This window comes from Larimichthys crocea, chromosome II (assembly GCF_000972845.2).
Source record: "Larimichthys crocea isolate SSNF chromosome II, L_crocea_2.0, whole genome shotgun sequence".
NCBI classification, from domain to species: Eukaryota; Metazoa; Chordata; class Actinopteri; family Sciaenidae; genus Larimichthys; species Larimichthys crocea.
The window spans coordinates 7,513,027-7,533,082 of NC_040012.1; the positions used below are offsets into that span (position 1 = coordinate 7,513,027).

A 20,056-nucleotide genomic window follows, 5' to 3' on the forward strand; every position below is an offset into this window, starting at 1 on the left:
AATTGCAGCTGTACAGTTTTCTTTGCATGATATACGACCACTTTTATCGCGTGATCCCAATTCCATATTCCGTCACTGAAAACAAATTAACCATCTCCATGGCAAACTGAGTGACTGAGAAGGCCACAAGATGGAGCTGAAAGCTTGGGAGCAATAGTACGCAGAGTTGTAATGAGTCAAATAATACTGAATTGTCTTTTTGTGGAGTTTTTTTTCCTCATCGTGTGTTGTATGCGTGTGAATTTGTGAGCTGGACTTGACTTTGTAAAACTAGGAGCCTGATTTTTTTTTTTTTTTTTTTTTTTTCCCCCACGTGAATCACACACAAGAGAAAAACACTGGGCCACAGGAGGTGAAGTGTTAAAAGGATAATAAAGCCTATTTCACACACAAAGAACGTAATGCACACTCAGGGTTTCCCCCACAGTGTTTCACAGCAGAGGTGGGCCACCTTGCCTGAACACCACCTCTGCTGGGTCATAAAAAAATACATACACTTTTATAAAATACAAAAGGAAGGGGGGGAAAAGCAAAGGTGCTATTAAAATAGTCATCTAAGCAAGAAGTGCATCAAGTTCCGAGCAGATAACATTTCACTACACCAGTTCCTGTGGGAGGAACCCAGTTTGTGTATCAGGGTTTGAATCTCCACTTACTGTTTTCTTGTTGGATCATAGGAGTCGACAAACTGGCTTCACAAACTGAATTGTCAAGGAGGACTTTCCTGGAAAAAAAAAAGGACACAAATGCTGTTAATACTGCATTATCTATTCATACTGTATCCACCTACCTCCTGTGCGTACCCTGCTTATTTCAGCATCCTTTGTCCCCTGCGTCGTCTTTTCTTATATACCTTACATATATATCTGTACATAGCCATTAAGGTTGTTTTTAGCTGTATTTATGTCTATATCTGTGTACTCTACCTGATATATTCCTCGTATGTGCAATAAAAGTGATTCTGATTGTGAAAGTTAACAAAATATCTGTGCTGATCACCACATGTGCTGGTTGTAGATTGAATTATGGCTGTGAAATGAATAATTATAATAAAGGAAATTCTAGAAAAAAAATCAGTGACCACATGCCGCCTCCCTGTAGTAACACTGCTTACTACAATCAGCTCGTTTAGAGTAGCCAACCATGAACAAATAAGTATGGGGAATATTAGATGAGGCTGGGCCTTCGTGTCTGCCTATGTGTGTGTGTGGTGTTGCCATCTTTGCCCATCCTCCACTCCTTTTTTTTTTTTTTTTTTACCGCATATAAAATTGCGCTTCTTTGGTTTTCTGGATGCGATCGAACATAAACTGCACAGTAATGCGTCAAATCCTGTGGTCCTCCAGGCCTTCACCGCAGGAAGCATGGCCACACCACTAAAGCAGGGTTAGGGATCACTATGAATAAGGAGTAAAAAAAATTAAAATATCTATCTTTAGCACATTATTAGAGGCCTCATGTGCTAAAAAAAAAAAAAGGGCCGAGTCTCACCTGGTGGCGCTTTGAGATGTTGCGTGTCAATCCTACTCCCTATAATAAAGTCTATTTAGGAGGCGTAAACCGCCTCTATAATGGGGCTTAAACTGACCCGAAAAGGCCGCAGTATTTAGCATCAGTGTCTCATCCGAGGGCGCACATGTCTGCATGTCTTCAGGTGTGAACTCACCTCAGATCTGTACCCGAGGATGGCGATTTTTCGTGATTTCGGCTGCGGCATGTCTCGTTCTGGTTATCGCATCTAGTCCTCGGGGTGTACCGCAACCTCCAACCGGAATGGCATCCAAATCAGGGGGCGCAGAGATTCGACATACAGCCTCCAGATGCCAGCAGGAATCCCTCTTTCTTTCCCTTTGTGCAGTTTGTGGGTGGATTCACGTCCGCGGCGTGTAATAAAACGTTATTTCAGGTCATATAAAGAAAGATGGAGTCTGTAGATCTACAATAACTGCGTCACTCCCCTTTGCGATGTAATGAATTAGTAATCACTGCTGCGTCCTGATTTGATACGCGCGGGGTGAAGGAGGGGTTCGTGCCTGTTGTTAAACTCTGATTGGATGAGACGGCTGTCCGTCACCGCGAGGTGCCAGCTCTCTGGGACGTGTTGGCTGGGCAGACATTATGACGCGCTGGGTGGTCGAGTGCAATGTCATTCATAGGTATAGGGTCAGAGAGCAGAGGCTGACTGCAGCCATGTACACCAGCACATTATACAATACATATATATATATATATATAAATATTTTAAGATAATTTCCATGAATACAAAACTACAAATAATATATATATATATATATATAGTTTGTGACACACCTTCTCATTTAATGTTTTTTCTGATTTCCATGACTATTTACATTGCTGATCTCTCTGAAAACATCAAAGCTATGAATGAACACATATGGAATTTGTAGCGAACAAAAAAAGTGTGAAATCTCAAAATGCTTATATTTTGATTCTTACAATAGCCACCCGTTGCTTTTGATTACTGCTTGCACACTCTTGGCATTCTCGCGATGAGCTTCACTGATGCAGTCACCTGAAATGGTCTTCACTTCATAGGTCAGGGTTCATTTGTGGAATATCTTGCCTTCTCTATGGGGTTAAGACCATCAGGTGTGTTGTGCAGATGTCAGGTTGGTACAGGTTGGTATGTTTTGAGTAATTTCACACTTTTTGTTTAGTACATGATTCCATATGTGTTCATTTTACCTGGAACACACAACAAATTCTGTTAGACCTCTATAAATAAATAATATAGTAAAATAAAATCATATTCATCATACAGTATGTACTATATAAACTTACTATGTCAATGCCTCATATAAGATCACTTAAATCCATTTGATTTAGTACCAACGATACATTACAAGTCTTGCATGATGGGTATAAAACCTTATTTATAACCCTATTGTACAGGAGCTAATGTAGTAGTCATCATGTGACAGTTACAGGCAGTAATGAAGAAGTACTCAGATCTTTTTACTTCGTAAAGTACAATACCACAGTGCAGACACAAGAAGAGTCCTGCTTTTAAAGGTCAGTGTAAGACTGAGGGCCTCTTTTTCTTTTACAACATTCATAACTATGTTTTCATGTTTAATCACATGAAAATAAGAATCTTTTGGTTACTTAAAAATGATCCTTTTATATCTACAGTGGGAGCGGGTCCTCTTCCATGGAGGCTGCCGTGTTGAAACACTGTGTTACAGTACTACAGAAGCCCAGAACAGACAAACTTAATACTGACTCTAGACAGGGCCTGTTGTTGCCACTGTTGTTTCTCCACACAAAGTAGCCGAGGGTGATGTGAGGAGATTGCAACGCAGAGATTACTACTATCTACTTAAAGAACCAAATATACTGGAATATATGTATAGGATTATATTATTTTTTTGACAAATATATTTTGTGGCATTAATCTTAATCTACAAAATAATTAAATTTATTAATACATTTCACCTGTCCGATCAAATAAATAAATAAAAATTAATGAAACTTGAGTAAATATATAGTTACCACTGATTACAGGCAATAGTATAAGGGATCAAAATAATAGTTAATACTGTATATGGTATTAATTATTATTTTGATCCCTCAACAGTACATTTTCTTGAGTACCACTCCTAATAGTAATAGTAGTAATACTCCTTACTCAGACCTAACAAACCAAGGACATAACATAGAAGTATTAACAGAATGATGCTGCTGTATCTCTGCCATGAGATCATGTACAAAGATCTACTATCATTCTTAAATCCAATATTACTGTAATCCACCAGATGATTTGAATAAACAGGCTACAGAGGAAACCTACTCGTCCATGTCCAGCAGATGTCCCCATAGCACCACTTATATCTCACACAGCAACCACCTCCAGTACCAGCAATGTCAGTGCTAAATAACTATTATATGTCCCCATAGAAACATCACAGTCTAATTAATGTTTATTTCCATGTTATGTTTTTGGTTCAGACTGTTTCTCAAGCTGAGCATTACAAGCTGTACCTCAACAACCTCACACATAAATCAGCCTGCACACATCCCTGATTATCCGAGCTGATAGTGTCTTCCATTATAGATGTTAAAATAACCAGGTCTTAATATAACTGTGGCCTTAAACCAAACCACAGGCATGCAACAATACCATAGGAACCCAGGCCACAATTAGTGGGTTAAGCCCATAGGCAGACGCTGGAATTCAAGGCAGGCGTGGCGAAGGTGGTGAAGATGAGAGAGTCCTTTTTTTTTTTTTGGTTTTTAAACTGCAGTTTGTCAATCACTTCTTAGGATGCATGTCTGCAAAATTAAGCTTTCTAATGATTTTTAGATGCAGTCTGAATGCCAGTTGTGAGAGTTTTGCTGCAAAACTCTTGAAATAATTACACACTCTCTCAAAAATAGCCTATGCACCCATGGGTGTGCAGTTTTTTTATTGCCCTGTGACCAACGAAATCCCCTGTTTCCCCATCACGTCCTGGGCCATTACTACTTAATCACAGAACTGTCCAACTCCCCGTCAGTAAGACCCGAATGTTTTGCCTCCACACACACTTCTCAGCAGTGGAGACAAAAAAAAAAAAAAAATCACTGGTGTCAGCAATAGGCGATTTGTTCTGCATGACATTGGGTGTCAAAAAAAAAAAAGTAAAGCTCAACTGAAATGGCTGAAGGGTGCCTGCAATCACCGGATACACACATACAAATACACACTCCTACACATGAACGCTGTCACTTTCTCTGCCACTTTCACACACACACACATACACAGAGGAAATTATGATGACCAAGAATAGGTCACATTGCTAATACAGCCATGTTCTAGCCAGGGATTACAGTGTGCTGACATAGGCCAACAATAAATACCCCCATGCAGGAACAACAGGTGTCTGACAAGATTGTTTCACTTTAATAAAAGGCTTACACAAGCCTCAGAGAAATGATACATTAAGCTCTTTTAGACATGTTGGCCTTTTACTGTTTCATCCCTCATGATTGGAAAATATCTTTTTTTTCCCCCCACCCCAACAATTATTCTCACGCAAACGAGAGGGAGATGTGATTAAGGTGGCGGCGTTGGGCATGATTGTTAATGTCATGAGTTCCATATTCTTGTCACGAACTGTGTTGCAGGTTTAAAAAAAAAAAAAAAAAAAATCACTTTAGATTTCCAGTCTCTAATTTCTTTAGCAGTGGACCTGCAGCTGGAGCTCGTGTTTCTGAACCGTGAGTGTCTGTGTGTGTGTGTGTGTGTGTGTGTGTGTGTGTGTGTGTGTGTGTGTGTGTGGTACCGGCGCCAGCCTCTTTCAACTCACTGTGAAAGCACCCCTGGCTCTGTTAGTATGCCAGCCTGAGCGCCAAGCAGAGCGAGTCAGCCACATCCTCCAGCTGGGTCTGTGCCACCAACGGGCACCTGGACCCACTCGCAAAAAAACCTCATGAAACGGAATGCATATAACCCAGGAGGAGTGCATTCGCGTTGCATCTTTCAGCAGCAGAGTCTTTATGCCTGCATGATGCCCACAGGACGCCCGTTGCACCTTTATTTCACTCATCTTTGAGACTTTTTATCCACCTATCGGACGTAAAGGGGCCTTTTTTAACTGACAGATCCACCACTTCAGGCTGTGCCTCAGCTGTTGGACCGTGGCCAGAGTCACACAGGCCTGAAAGACAGCCATCGTTATCCAACTCTCACAAGGTGTCATTGTAGGGATCCAATGATTACCATATCAGCACCACATGAAACATTTATGGCTTGCTGGCAGTGGTGGCCTGGCAAGCATCCTAATATCCAGAACAGAGCTTGTCAGATCCTATTGTTTCAAGGTCTGGTGACATGAACAGAACTTGTTATGAAACTGTGCTGTCACTTGGGGTCAAAATAAAAACTTTTTCCACCAGACCATCAAACTTTAGCTCAAGGAGACAACTCACTTTCTGCACACACTTCAACATATTGTACACAAGGCAGCATTTGCAATAAGGCGGTCTATTGAACCTACCTCTGCTCCATCCTCACTGTTATTCTGCTGTTTGCAAACCCCCTAATGCAAACAGGGTGCTGCTCCAACTTATAATATTTAACAAGCATGCTGGACTGTAAACAGTCTGATCACGGTGCTTCAGGATTAGTTTGCTAAACAGACTCAATTTAATTTACTTTTAAAGTTTCTGAGGCAGAAATTAAGTTATCTGGAACGAACGATAGATAGATAGATAGATAGATAGATAGATAGATAGATAGATAGATAGATAGATAGATAGATAGATAGATAGATAGATAGATAGATAGATAGATCTGTCTGTCTGGACTTTGGGAACTCGCCCCAAAGTTAATGCTTCACTCTCTACATTGATGACTGAGTTTGAGTTTTTCTTCATCCAATTGAAGTCTAAGGGGTTTGTAAAAAACCCCTTGAGGCAAATTTGTGATTTGTGCTATCGGGCTATATAAATAAAATTGACTTGAATCACAGCTTCACTTCACCAAGCTGTTCGCAGCTTGTGCAGTGCATATTATGAGATGATGTCTTGGGTGTCTTCAGTCTGTGTTTGTGTGCTTGGCAATGGCAATTAGCTTTTAGGCTAACTATGCCAGATCTGCTTGTAGGCGATGTCTTGGCGTCATTTATCCGCTTTTAGATCTTTTAACTTTCTTGTGATGGGTGAGCTCATTTACCAACCTAACCCTAACCACTTCGGCTCCATGCCCAACCCTCAACCACCTAATCTTTGGCTGACCACATCTCATCTGTACACCAGCTTTTGTATGTTGGATATCCTTGAACATGATGCCTCCCAGATGGTTATCCTAACCTTAACCACTCTGGCTTCTCGCCTAAACCGAACCACTGCATCGGGATAATAAACCAACTCTAACCCTGTCTATCTTTTTTTTTTCACCTCCTTCTCTCTTGTATGTGGTGACAGTAGACTTGATGTGGGGTGTCAGGTTGATTGCTATGGCCCCTGCATTGCCGTTGGCTCTCTATACCCAAACTGTGTGAGTTGTTGGATAGCACAGGGAGAGTTAATGTGATAACCCATAACCCTAACCCTGCCTCTGACCCTAACCCTTGTGTTTTCCTGGGAGACAATAACACCTGCATGGGTAAAGGCATTCTCTTTGACTAATTCTGGGTGTGTAGTATCTGTGGTGTTATCTTGGGGTTTAAAGTTTATCCACCAGCACCAGTTCGGCATAATGCGAGACCAACTCAGGCACTTCTGATGAACTTTGAGAGTGTCTCTAATTCTCCTGGATCAAGCGTCAATAAATAATACAGCATAAGACATCAGAGGAACACTTTCTTCCTTCCTGACCTCACCATTGACCATTGACTTCAGCAATTTCTCCACAACACTACCAATCAACTTCCACTGCATAAAACACCAGTTCAACCTTCCGGCCTGTGCCAGATTGTTCAGTCGCCCTCATTGTAACAATACTACAGCCAACTCTGTACTTTTTGTTGCACCTCGTGAGCTCCTCGTGCTCCAGTAAAAACCTCTCTGCCATCTTCCTGCCACATGCAGCTCTGCATCGTCTAAGCACCTGCACACTTGGACTCCAGCCACCGCCAGCCGGGCACCACCCAGGACACCCTGTCACCGGTTCCCCCACCTGGACTGCACGTTCCCTTTGTGAAACCAAAATGTGATTTAGTCTCCGGTTGTTCTTTGCCCCACTGAGTGCTCTATAATCCTCTTTAACATCATCAGTGTTGGATTGAGCAGGATATTTCTCTTCTCCTGCTACTCCTTCCAAACAAAGTCTCTAGTAGCCATCGACAAGTCTAAAATTAGTCGATAAGTTATTAATTATTTAAAAATAAAAACTCTTTTTACTTTGTTTATCTTCAAACTCAGTTCATAAACTCCAACAAATGAGCAAACCCCGACAATTAGACGAGTTATTTCCACAGCAAAGAACAAATCATGCTGAATTTCTTATTTATTTTTTCCTGCGGATTCGATCTGCTTTGTTTTTCTTGTCTCTGATTGCATTTGATTGTTTGATGTTGCTCTGAGGGCTACATGTATCCAGCTCAACTCTGCATGTGTTACATTATATTCTCCTCAATGGTTGCGGGGGTGATTCATCATGCATGCAGGAATTTATCATGTACGTTTCATTCATTTGATAGTAAATTCCCTTGGTGGGATAAAGCGCCTCACAGGGGAATAGCTACATGGTGGCTGGTGCCTGGCCCACACGCAGTATAGATACCTCACATATAACAGGCATCTAGTCAGGTTCCCAGAAAGTAGGCTGTAGGTATAATCCTGCTGACTATTTCAGTCAGAATTCTCCTCCCCTTCCGCTATCATCTGACACTATTTTGCAAGGGCATTATCGCTGCATCCTCGGGCTCTAGAAGATTGCGAATGGTTTGAAGGAATGCAAGCCAGCCTCCAGCATGATAATGGTTTGACTATGGGAGGCATCAGACTCTGCAGAAGTTCATTACTGTCACTCCTCAGTCTCTGCTGAGCTTCCATGGAGCGACGAGGTCAGAGCCTGAACTCCAAATAAATCAGTCGACCTCATTGCCATTGCCATTCCCAAAGAATTGGCAGTTTATCTCCTCATCATCGCCATCATCATCATCATCATCAGTCTACAACCACGCTCACTGTACTGTTTTTGTTTAGCACTCAGTAGCCTGTAGTAGTGGCAGTGAGCAGGTGAGACCCAGATAGTCTGCTCGATGGTACTTCATCACCCCGCTTGTTGTTGTCACAGCCACAATTGGTTTGTACTCCCCATCTGCTGCATCAGCAGAGTCAGGACTGATTTGGTCACTTTGGAGCCCAGTTAGCTTTGCTCACTGCACTTCCCTGTTGATTCCAGCCATCATTACAAATGGTATCTTTATGCGGTGGAGTTAACCCGGATAGTACTCTCCCCTGGGTGCCTTTATTATCTATTCATCATGTTGTCCCAGTTTATCCCAAGATGAATCCGGCTGCTTCGCCGCAGATCTAACTACAGATACCTGGCATGTGGCCTGGGGAGAGAGATTAGGAGATTACAAGATACTCAGCGGAGGTGCTTCAGTTAGGGTTGATAAGGAGGTGAAAAATATTCTAAGAAGATGTAGAATGGTTATGAATTTGTGTTTGTGATCTTTAAGTACCAATTTGTCTTCAAAGGAGGCCTCGAATGTGCGATAATTACCATGGTGACAATTTGCACAACCCGCCAGGGGGACAACCTCAGCGTATCCAATCGGGTAAATAAATGAACATTTGATACATCGAACTGGAATGCTCTTGGACTCGTATCCAGCCTACGAGCAGACTTGTTGGACACTCCCTCAGATTTCCTATTTGCATCGCTGAGTAGTAATCCTTTGTGTCACCTGGAGGTTTGGGAGGAGCGGCGATGCAAGCCAATTTCCAGATGGTTATTCTAACGTGTGACATACCCTCGCGTTTTGACAAAAAAAATATATAAAAAATGCACTTCCACTTCCACGGACTCCATTAGCTGTGCCGATGTGTACGCGTGCACAAATGGAAAGTGGAAAGTGTCCAGTGGTGTGAATATTCACATCTGCACCTGCTGAATAATAGACGATTATCAGCTCAGGTGGCTCGCCATCCACCCTTATTCACATGCTCTGTTCCATTTCATGCTGCTAATTTTGTCTGGAGGACTCAATAGGCTTGCAAAATGCATATTTCTTGTCTCTCAGACCCGATCTTGTCTCGTATTCTGTCTAAAGAGGGAACATATTCTTCAATAAGAGTGTTGGCTTCAGGGAGTAATGTGTCTGCAATATAGACTCTAAAGAGCCTCGGGTCTTGGCAGGTACTCCTTACATTTCACCAGGACAGAGACACCTACGGCAGATTCTGTGGCAGCGAGGCCATATATCATCTGTCATCGCCAGAAGCCTCTAAAGTAATGAACAAGTAATAATGGTATATATCTTGAACTTGAGTCTCTAAAGGTAGCTCATCCAGAGTCATTATTGTGCAACATAACCAGATGAGCTTTCTCAAATGAGATCATTTTTGTCACCCTGAGGACTGGAGGGTGTAACTGTTCTCTGAGTGAATAACTCATCCTCATTTGGTGCTAATGGGACTCTGTATTAAGGTGTTGTGCGAATGCAAGAGGAATGGTAAATCCCATTTTCTTGTAATTTGAATCTCAAGCTGTTTCCACACATCTGTTCCTCTGGTACACAGGAAGAGTCATTTGGGGAAGGGAAAAAAAAACATGCACGGGATAAAAAAAAAACAAAAAAAAAACCCTAGCATTTAATGAAGATTCATGCCTCACCAGATTATGACGAAGTGTTAGGCGATGGTGTGTTATGGAGAAGTATGTCATGATGACATCTCTCTGTCACAGAAATGAGCAGTACTCCCTCTGTCCATTCATCCACCTACCATTCTAGCTTCTATCCCACCCCCTCCCTCCAACTGTCCATCCATCTCAGCTTTTTCCAGGCGTTTCAATGCTACAGTTAACCCATAATGAGGGATATGCATATTGAAGCCGGCGGTTTTTCTGCATATTTGACAGCATGTGTTCTGTGCCTCTTCCAGCCCATGGTGGTGGTGGGGGGTTTGGGGAAGGGGAGGTGTTCTGACGGTTACAGCTGAGGTGTCATTTTTCATGTAAATAGACGATGGCAGGATATAGCAATCCTGCTGTTTGTGAAATCAGCCGTGGCACACATATGCACAAGATCAGCATTACAGATCACCTCCTAAAACACCGAGGGCAATATAAAGACGTTGTCTTGTGCCAGTCACCCAGAAAAAACACAGCTTCCAGACAGAGTTACAGCAACATGAAGCTGTCCACATTTACAAAACAATGTCTTGCTGCACAAGCAAGGCTGCCTGAATGGGCAATGCACCCCAACAGCCCAGTGTCTCCAGTGTCCAATTCAGCAAACACATGATTCAACCTGTCATTCATAAGTGCTGATGTAGCCGTGCTCACAGCACAGCCACCGAGTCCCTAGAGTTGGATATCACTGCTAACTGTCATCCAAGTACTTTGATCACTGGACTGGGAGAAGAATGATGACTAAGGCCACTCTAAGTCCTGGTCAGACTCTGTAATGCTGTCGAGGAAAGTGGATCAAGTCCAAGGTCCCATTTACACCCCGTACGTTTATATAACGTGTTCCTGGCTCGTGAATGTAGACGTCTCCTGTTGCAGAGATAATGTTAATCACTTGAGTGACACCGTTTATAGAATGATTAGTGCCGCAAGAGAAATATGGATGAAAATAGTTTTTATTTTGAAAGGCAAAAGACAATTACTGTCCTTTTTTGAAAGTATGTTATTATTTATATGCAATTATAAACACGTAATAAATGTGTATTAACACACTGTAATGCAGTTTTAAGCAGACATGAGGTATTTTGCGTTTTTTAAGTGTTCCTGTGAAGCATCACTCTAAGCTAAGTATGTCTTCATAGGAGATGTTATAATAGCACTTGCACAGTGTCCTCACACAAGTGCTTTTATACTATTTATAAATGCTAAGTAGACAGATGGGAAAGAGTTTATTTCTTCCTACAGGCAATCAAAGTGTTAACACCATGCACACTTTGCACCTTTTATCTCTGCTGCTACTGAACTTTATTCAATATCTACCTCTCTACTTCATACACCCACTCTAGTCGGACTGTATATATATCCATATGTAGCCTATGCACATACACCTCCGAGTCTGTTGCACTCTGTCTGTGTGCTGTTTATTGTCAAATAGCACTGTCTAAACGTACTGCACTTTATGTGTTTGTATTTTGTGTGTGCACTTTATATTAGTCCTGTCTGCACTATGTTTTATGCTTTTTATGTTTCATGTAGTACCGTGGTCCTCGGCAAAACACTGTCTCATTTCACTGTGTGCTCTGTAAATCAGGACGAGAATCACTTTTATTGGCCGGGAGGAATTTGACTCCAGTTACACGATGCTCTCAGTGTACGTACGTATTTAGACATAAATACATGTAGACAAAAACAAGGAGCTACACAGGTAAACAAACATTAAACAAACAAAAAATGTATCTGTATATATCAACAGACAGACAATAGTGTGAAGGATGCTGAAATAAATATGGTTTATACAGCAGGTTGTACATGAGGTAGATATTTCAGTATATATCTAATATTACAGTATACACAGTATGTATGGCATGAATAGGTTGCTTGCGAATAATGATATTTACATATTAAAAGACTAAAAACTAAATGTAAACAGTGAGAATAATAATTTATAATATACACGCGTTGTGCTGGGATTGTTCCTGACAAAAAAAAAACAAAACATCTGACTCGAGATAAATAGACAGAAATCACCAAAAAACCAATAAAGAACTAGACCAAAATAGACAAAATAAAGTGTAAATAAATAAAAAAATGGAGGACAGCACTGTAACATTAAAAGGGTTGAAGTAAAGTGTTGCTTAAAAATCCGAGGTATGGTTGCACCCAGCAGCTCAGCGTACACGCTGTACCGTACATTCTGTACATCCACTACATGTCTGTCCTGTAAGAGGAATCTCTCCCTGGTTAAATCTTCCTGAAGTCTTTCATAGTTTTCTTCCCTGCTAAAGTCAAATCAAGTCAATTTTTCATATACACAGTGGGCTTTACAATCTGTACAGAACACCTTCCAGTACGAGCCTTCAATGGGGAAAAATGGAAGAGAGGTGGCGGAGTCAACTTTGAAGGATGTGTTGTGGAGTTTCTGTTACGTGAACTGATGCTCTAAGGGTAGAAGGTGTCACATGCTGTACAGACTGTAAAAGGCCTCCGGGACAAACTTGTGATTCAGGGCTTGACCTCAGTCAAGTCACTCAAGCATTGTTACATAACACACTACTGGATTATTATTACGGATGCACTGATACAAGCAACTTTTAACTGCTGAAGTTGGACAAGGGGGAGTTCCCCATCATATGTTTTGTCTGTAAAACCTTAATCTGTTTGGAAATTTGTCAGTTAAAGTAAAAAATAATTGTATTATCTTTCTCTGAACTGTAAAGTAACTCATGCACTGTATAAACTATTCAAAAGCGAGCTAACTACAAGGAAGTCAAGGAAGTGGAACAAACAGCTTCAGTGAACGCTGAAACATACTCAAAGAAGTCCCTAGAGAACAGAGTTAAGAACATTTTACCTCAGTGTTAAGGTTGCTGGGGGGGGAAAGACAAATTCAAAAATGCAAATGAACCACAGTATAGGCTTTTACATAAAGAGAGATCCTCCCCTCGGGGGGCCGCATGAATGAGATTTTGAACAGCAGCTGAGTTTTCTAGGAACTTACTGGAATGTTCCATGTCCTTTTGCACTTGAGATTAAACCGACACATGTCAGTGCATAGGTTCCACTAATACCTCTAAGAACTGTTACTTATTTGAGAGATGATTCACCGGTTTCCCGGCTGCCAACTTGGTGCCATATCTAAGTTGAGACAAGAGATCAGGCACAAAGGCGCAAGGGGCCGACACGAGGAGGGGGAGAAAAAAAAAGAAGTGAGAAGAGATTATAGTCAGCCTGGGGATGGCATGTGAAATATTTGAATTATTTTGAATGCAAAATACAGTACAAAAGGGAGCAGGTGTAGCTAACAAAACAAACATGCTTGTGTTCCATGTCAGGGTTCATGAGCACCGATGTATTTCTGTGTGTTAGGGTATGAGATCATGGCAGTGACCTCAGCCTGATTGAGCTTACACAGCATCCTATCCCCAGTCCTGCCCTCCTGTAGTGGGTGGAGCAGGAGCAGTGGAGCTATCTGTGGACTTGTAAAGTGACAGGACCAGCTGGGGTATGAAATACAGTAAGACAGGCAGTTGGTCTGGACGACGCAGACCACGAGCCACCATAGCGCTCAGTTACAGCAGCCCGCAACTTAACTCAGTGAGGAAAAACTCAGAGCCAAGGTTCAGTGCCAAACATCAGGAGTTCTACAAGAACCTGTAGAATTGATCATGTTCTGTGCGGCTCATTCAAGAACCCCGGAGACCATTCAGCAGCCATTATCCTCAGCGATCGTCCCAATGTTGGTGATTCAGCTAATCGCACGCTGACATCTTGTTATAGGCGACAGAATCAACACTACTGCGAGGACGATGGGTGGGAAGCAGTCTCGCAGTTTCTCCAACAAGGAGTTGAATGAGGTGAGTGTGAGCCAAACGAGGAAGAGCATTATAAGAGACGATCAGCCCAGCCTGTCCTCGGCTGCTGAGAGGATCCGCAGACACACCACAGTTCACTTTGGGTACAGCACTCTCAGCCTGGCCATGCGGGGGCTCGATGGGACCCCTACGGAGCTGTGGGAACTCCGAGAAGTGCAGAAGCTAAACTTGTCCATGAACTGCCTGTGCTCTCTGCCCCCTGCCTTGGGTACTCTGGACAATTTGGTGGTGCTAAACCTGTGGGGTAACAACCTGACCAGCCTCCCACCAGAGATCGGCCTACTGAAGAAGCTGCGTGTGCTGTTCGCCTGTCGTAACCGCCTGAGCGAGGTCCCGGAGGAGTTGGGGTCCTGCACCTGTCTGGAGGTGCTCAGCCTGGCCAACAATCAGATCACAGGCCTCCCCGGCAGCATGGCAACCATGCACAATCTGACCAAACTCAACCTCAGCCACAACCGCATCGTTCACATCCCCACCTGCGTCTACAGCATGAAGGGTCTGGTCTTTCTCCACCTGGCTTGCAACCGTCTGGAGACGATCGCGGACCAGATCCAGAACTTGGTTAACCTGAAGATCCTCATCGTGGAGGGAAACAGTATCCACACGCTGCCTAAGACGCTGTGCTTCCTCAAGTCCTTAGAACTCCTCAATGTTGACTTCAATGACCTGCAAAATGTGCCGGTGGAATTGTACCTACTGAGCAGGCTTGGGAGGTTGGCCTGCCACCCGCTGGATAAAGGGCTTCATATTATTCACAACCCCCTGCTTAAGCCTATCCAGGAGGTCCTGCAAGGAGGACTCAGTGCCCTCTACAACTACCTCAAGCCCACGTGAGGGACTACCAGTGTGTGTGTGTGTGTGTGTGTGCGTTTAAAAGAGTGTGTCGCAACGATTGCACAAATCTGGCACGTGGTAGTCATGCTGTGAGCGACTACATGAAGATACGAATGACCATAACTCAGTATTACTATTTATACTTTCTGTTTTTTATGTAATGCAAAAAGTTAAAAATAAACAACCAGTAAGTGTCGTGTCATGTCTAAACATTTTGTTAATCCGCAGCAAAGAGGTCAGGACGAGTCGCTCAGCTCACGCAAAAATTCACAGGTCTACATTTGGGGTTTGTGTACTGGCCAGTTAAGCTTGTTTGGCCTGCGGTGGTAAGTTCAGCTACAGATCACCACCCTCTCTGCTGCATTCAGGTCATGAGGATCAGGTGTGTAAAGTCAGTGGAAAGTATGGTGGAGGAGGGAGTGGGGGGGGGGGGCTTAAAGATCTGCAAAAAAAATAAAAAATAAATAAAAATAAAACAAAACAAAGCACAACAGGGACTTACACTCTGATTAAATGTTGTTCCACTCCATCAGATCAGAGCCGGGCTGCTCGGTGGCAGCTCCTCTGAGGTTGTCGGGTGTTGTGACACCAATGATTGGAAGTGATGGAAAAAAACTTACAGCGCATAATGTGACCGAAAATTGCCTTTTCAAAATAAAGCAAAGTGGAACTAATGCATTCAATCACATTCAATTAATCTGTTGTATTAACTGAGACTGAAAAGATTTGAGTTTTGTTACACATGTCTAGTTACTGTACACTTGCTAATGCCAGATATCACATCGAAAGCAAAAGGAGGCTAAACAAGTGGACCCTGATTTCCAATCATTTTCCATGAAGCTTAAAGGTCCAGTGTGTAACATTAAAGAGAATGTATTGGCAAAAATGGAATATAATAAGCATAAGTATGTTTTCATTTCTGTATCTTTACCTGAAAATAAGAAAAATGTTTTTGTTACTTTAGAATGAGCCCTTTATATCTACAGAGGGAGCAGAATAGACACACTAAACATTGGCTCTAGAAAGGACTTTTTCAGGACGGGTTTGATGTCGCGTGGAGGACGGACCAAATACACATCGCTCACGCAACGCACCGCCGACGGGCCCCTACAACCTGCACCTTTAAAAGTGTAGCTATTGAAGCAAATTATACAAAGCTGTAAAGGTGTATAAGAGTGCAAAATAACCTGAAAAACAGGAAAGATTTGTGGGTAGATTTAAGTAAATTACAAAAGATATACAGAAAATGTGTTTACATGCTGGCACTGATATCCTCTAGAGAATGTTCAACCAGTCCAAGAACTAAAACAGTTGTTTAGTAAGCAACGTTTAGGTCCATTTTATGAAATGATGATGTCTAAATTATGTTTAAAAATAAAAGAGGTTTGAGTTTGTTGATTGAATTGTACACACGTGTCATTAAATCTATTTTTGGAATATACAGTCCATCAATACTGATATCAGCTAATGTTTCTTATTGCTGTGATATCGGTGAATGAACTGCATTTACTGTGCATTTAAGTGCTTTTATCCAAAACATTTCAAGGTTTAGCCCTCATATTGCTTCTTCGGTCAATCTGTGTGAGGTTTTTGTGAATGTGCCTCTTTACCCATCTCTTCTTTTGAAGAGAATATTCCTGTCTTTATCTAGGAAGTATGTTTTAGTTTAAGTTTAAGTTAAACATTTTACTTTTGTATTATTGAACATGTAGCTTTTGTTGGTGGCAATATTTAAGTTGTTGTCTATTATGTTCTTCTATATAAAGTAACATTTTGGCTCATGACTAAATATATTGAGTAAGGTCAAAGTAAAAAATTCAAATAGTTTGAACTGAATCAAAATTTTAAAATGTATTTTTAATTACTTATTCAGATAAATATAATTAGTTTATTCTAAAGTAAAAACATATATTTGGATGTAAATGTAAATATTGTGTTTTCCAAAATTGAAAAATTTGAGTTGTAACAAAGTAAAAAATAGTGTATGGTCTGTATAATTATCTTTTAACTTTGTGTGACATATTATGATTTATATATTTAAAATTTAAGGTAACAAACTAGAGTGGTTAAATACCTGCACACACACTTCTCCTTGTACTCTTACAGCTAACATCATGTGACATTATCTTGCAGCAGCTTCATGACGTGATGACTGGGGCAAATGTATGCGTACAGCTAAATCCTGTTAGTCTGCCGCCGGGTTCTCTCTCCTGTAAATCAAACAGGAGAGAGTTTGTGTCAAGTTGGCTGTTCAACTATTAATGAGGTTTAGATGTCACCACATTTAAGAAGGTCACACACATTTTTTAAAACCCGCTCACAGTGAAGATTGAAAGTGCTCAAGACAGGAGAAGACAGAAAAGTGACCTCTGTTGGTTTGTGCCGGTTACTACATTAGTCAAAGTGAACGCTGCACACTACTACTGCTACACACACACACACACACACACACACACACACACAACACACACATTCATGATAGATGAGCCCCTCCTGAATAAGTCTTTGTCCTAGATAGTGATCATGGGACATGCTGTCAAATAAAGCACCTATAAAGATATTGCATCGATGTGAGTCAGATGACCTGAATTCAGTGTATCAGTGTTGTGTGGTGATGTTACTATTCTAGAGCTAAAACAATATATAATGACTCCGTCTGCTCGTGTCACGTTGTTTAACATCAAGTGTACATATAGGCTATTTTAAATCTGATAACCAAACTAATGTCGTAGCATACACAAACACTCTCCCAGTGTCCGAGTCAAGTACAGCAACCACTGTGACAATTAATTAAAATGATCCGTTGCAGTCTGGCAATCAACCTCACTCACTAGCGGTCAGCTGTACACCGGGGAACACCCATGACTGCAGCGAGCAGGCTTTGTAAGATTTGCTGATCCCATTTAATTGCTGCGTGCTCCGATAACTTTTGCTTTATAATGAGACACTGTGCAAGATAGAACAACTGGGCGAGCGCAGATTGGCACCCGGGTTCCCTTATCCGAAAGGTGTTTTGCATTCCCAAAGCCGGGAGCTTTACAAAACAGTTTAGCATCACGAGCAGCAGCCAGTGGCTTCCCCATAATGAAGGACAGCTAATCAATCTCGTATTGAGCTTTTGACAATCAAGGCGCAGGATAATCACAATGGAATTAAATGACAAAATCACTGTTGTCTGGCAGCCGCACGAGGGGAGGCTTTCTTTGGAGTGCGGTTTAAGTTCTGTGATTTATTCAGTCACACCGAGACTCCTCGCACAGGGGCGAGGTGATTGGCATTTATTGACAAACAGCGTTATGCCGCCACTTATGTCAATTACTACAAAGTGTTATTTAGCTCGTCGTTCTTATGTTTAACTGATTTAAACTGTTCCTGCCGAGAGAAATATGAAGGAGAATAGATTTGCTGGAGGCCAACAGGTTCGTCCCTGGCTGGTGACGGCTCTCCATGATGAAATGTCAATATCTCCTATTCAGCAGCCCGGGATGTTGTTTCGAAATCAGCAACAGTGAGTCACTGAAACAGTAGGCCATGTCACAACCTTTGAGGCCTAAATATGGAATCTTTTGATCCCGGGCCTGGGCATCAATTTTTGGAGCCACTTCCTTTCCGTCCAATCAGTGTGATGTCACGGCTTTTTCTGTGTCTTGCTTTGAGAGCGTGATGAAAGAAAGCTTGTGAAAGGTTACCGAGAAAAGAAAAAAAAAGAAAAGTGGCAGGCTAACATACAGTGTTCAGTAACTGGTGTGTGTGGGCTTGCTTTTTGCGATCACTGCAAATGGAGTGATGATCATTAAAAATGTGTGAAAGTTAGTTAGCGAGCAGGGAAAGAGTCTAAATAATTAGCAATGTAGAAAAAGTTTAAATAGATCAGTCAAAATAGAGTAGCTAATGAATAAATGGTTAACTCAAAGTAATGGACTGACATTGAAACAGTTAACTAAAAGTAATGATCAAGATTTTGAAATATTTAGACTAGTATAGCTAAAAATATACTAACAATAAATGTCAATGATCCTATAATTAACAGATAAATGATGCTCAGTTGGTAGAGGATCAGACCCATGTACGAAGGCTCAGTCCTTGCCGCAGTGGCCCGACCTGATGTCATTCCCCATCTCTCTCTCTCTCTCTCCCTACATTCCTGTCACTCTTTCAGCTGTCTCTGTCATATAAAGCTTAAAAAAAAATCTTTAAATGCGTCAATAATTGAAATACTTACCAATAGCTGTAAGGAAATAGGTAAATTAGTGGACAACATGTTGAAATAGTTGTGACAGAATGACACTGAACTTGTTAAAGTAATGGATAAATGGTTGTAAGTTAGATAAAAGTAACTTTTTGAAGAAGTTAGCTAGAAATATTCTAATGGATTAAATAATAAATAATGGATGATTGACAGTTATCTATAAGGTGGCTGATGGATCAATAGTTGAAATAGTTGATAGTGGTATTAATGAATGTTTAGAACCAGCTTCTGACGCTCCGGGCAGTATCAGTACACAAACTTGGCCAAACTCACCAAAACATAAAGAAATTCAATATAAAGATTTTATATTAAAAAACATTTTTAAAATCAAAACTGCTGCTTTAGTTCATCTGATGAGGCTGTGGACGCACACAAAAAAAAGTAGGATATCATTATTGTTGTCATTGTTATTATTGGTATCACGACTTAGGACTGTGTTTATGGAGAACCACTGAAAAAAACATCCCTCAATCACACACTCACACTCAGCCTGTTTGCATTCATCACAACAATGATGCTATCCATTCATTCCTCCATCCAATCAGAGGAGTTTACATTCTCATCAATTCCCATGACAGCTCTGCTCAGACTGGTATTCATGCATTCCTGGCTACATAACTGTTGCAGCCAAGACAATAAAGACCACAAAAAGACATGTTGGGTGCTCCTATGAAATGCTTCAGCCATTGTCGTGTAGAAAAAAAAACAACCGGAGCCATATATCCTTGACAACACGAGGTCATTTTGAGACTAAATGTAGACCCATGTCAATCTGGCTGCATTTTAATTAGCCAT

At 41.5% G+C, this 20,056-nt stretch overlaps 1 protein-coding gene across 1 annotated transcript; it reads left to right on the forward strand.

The window, feature by feature from the left end:
* Window positions 1-12,992: 12,992 nt before the first annotated feature.
* On the forward strand, window positions 12,993-15,448 carry LOC109138135 (leucine-rich repeat-containing protein 30). Its single transcript, XM_019257536.2, has one exon. It carries the CDS (start codon window positions 14,113-14,115, stop codon window positions 15,010-15,012), a length of 900 nt encoding a protein of 299 aa, XP_019113081.1. The 5' UTR covers window positions 12,993-14,112; the 3' UTR covers window positions 15,013-15,448.
* Window positions 15,449-20,056: the final 4,608 nt, after the last annotated feature.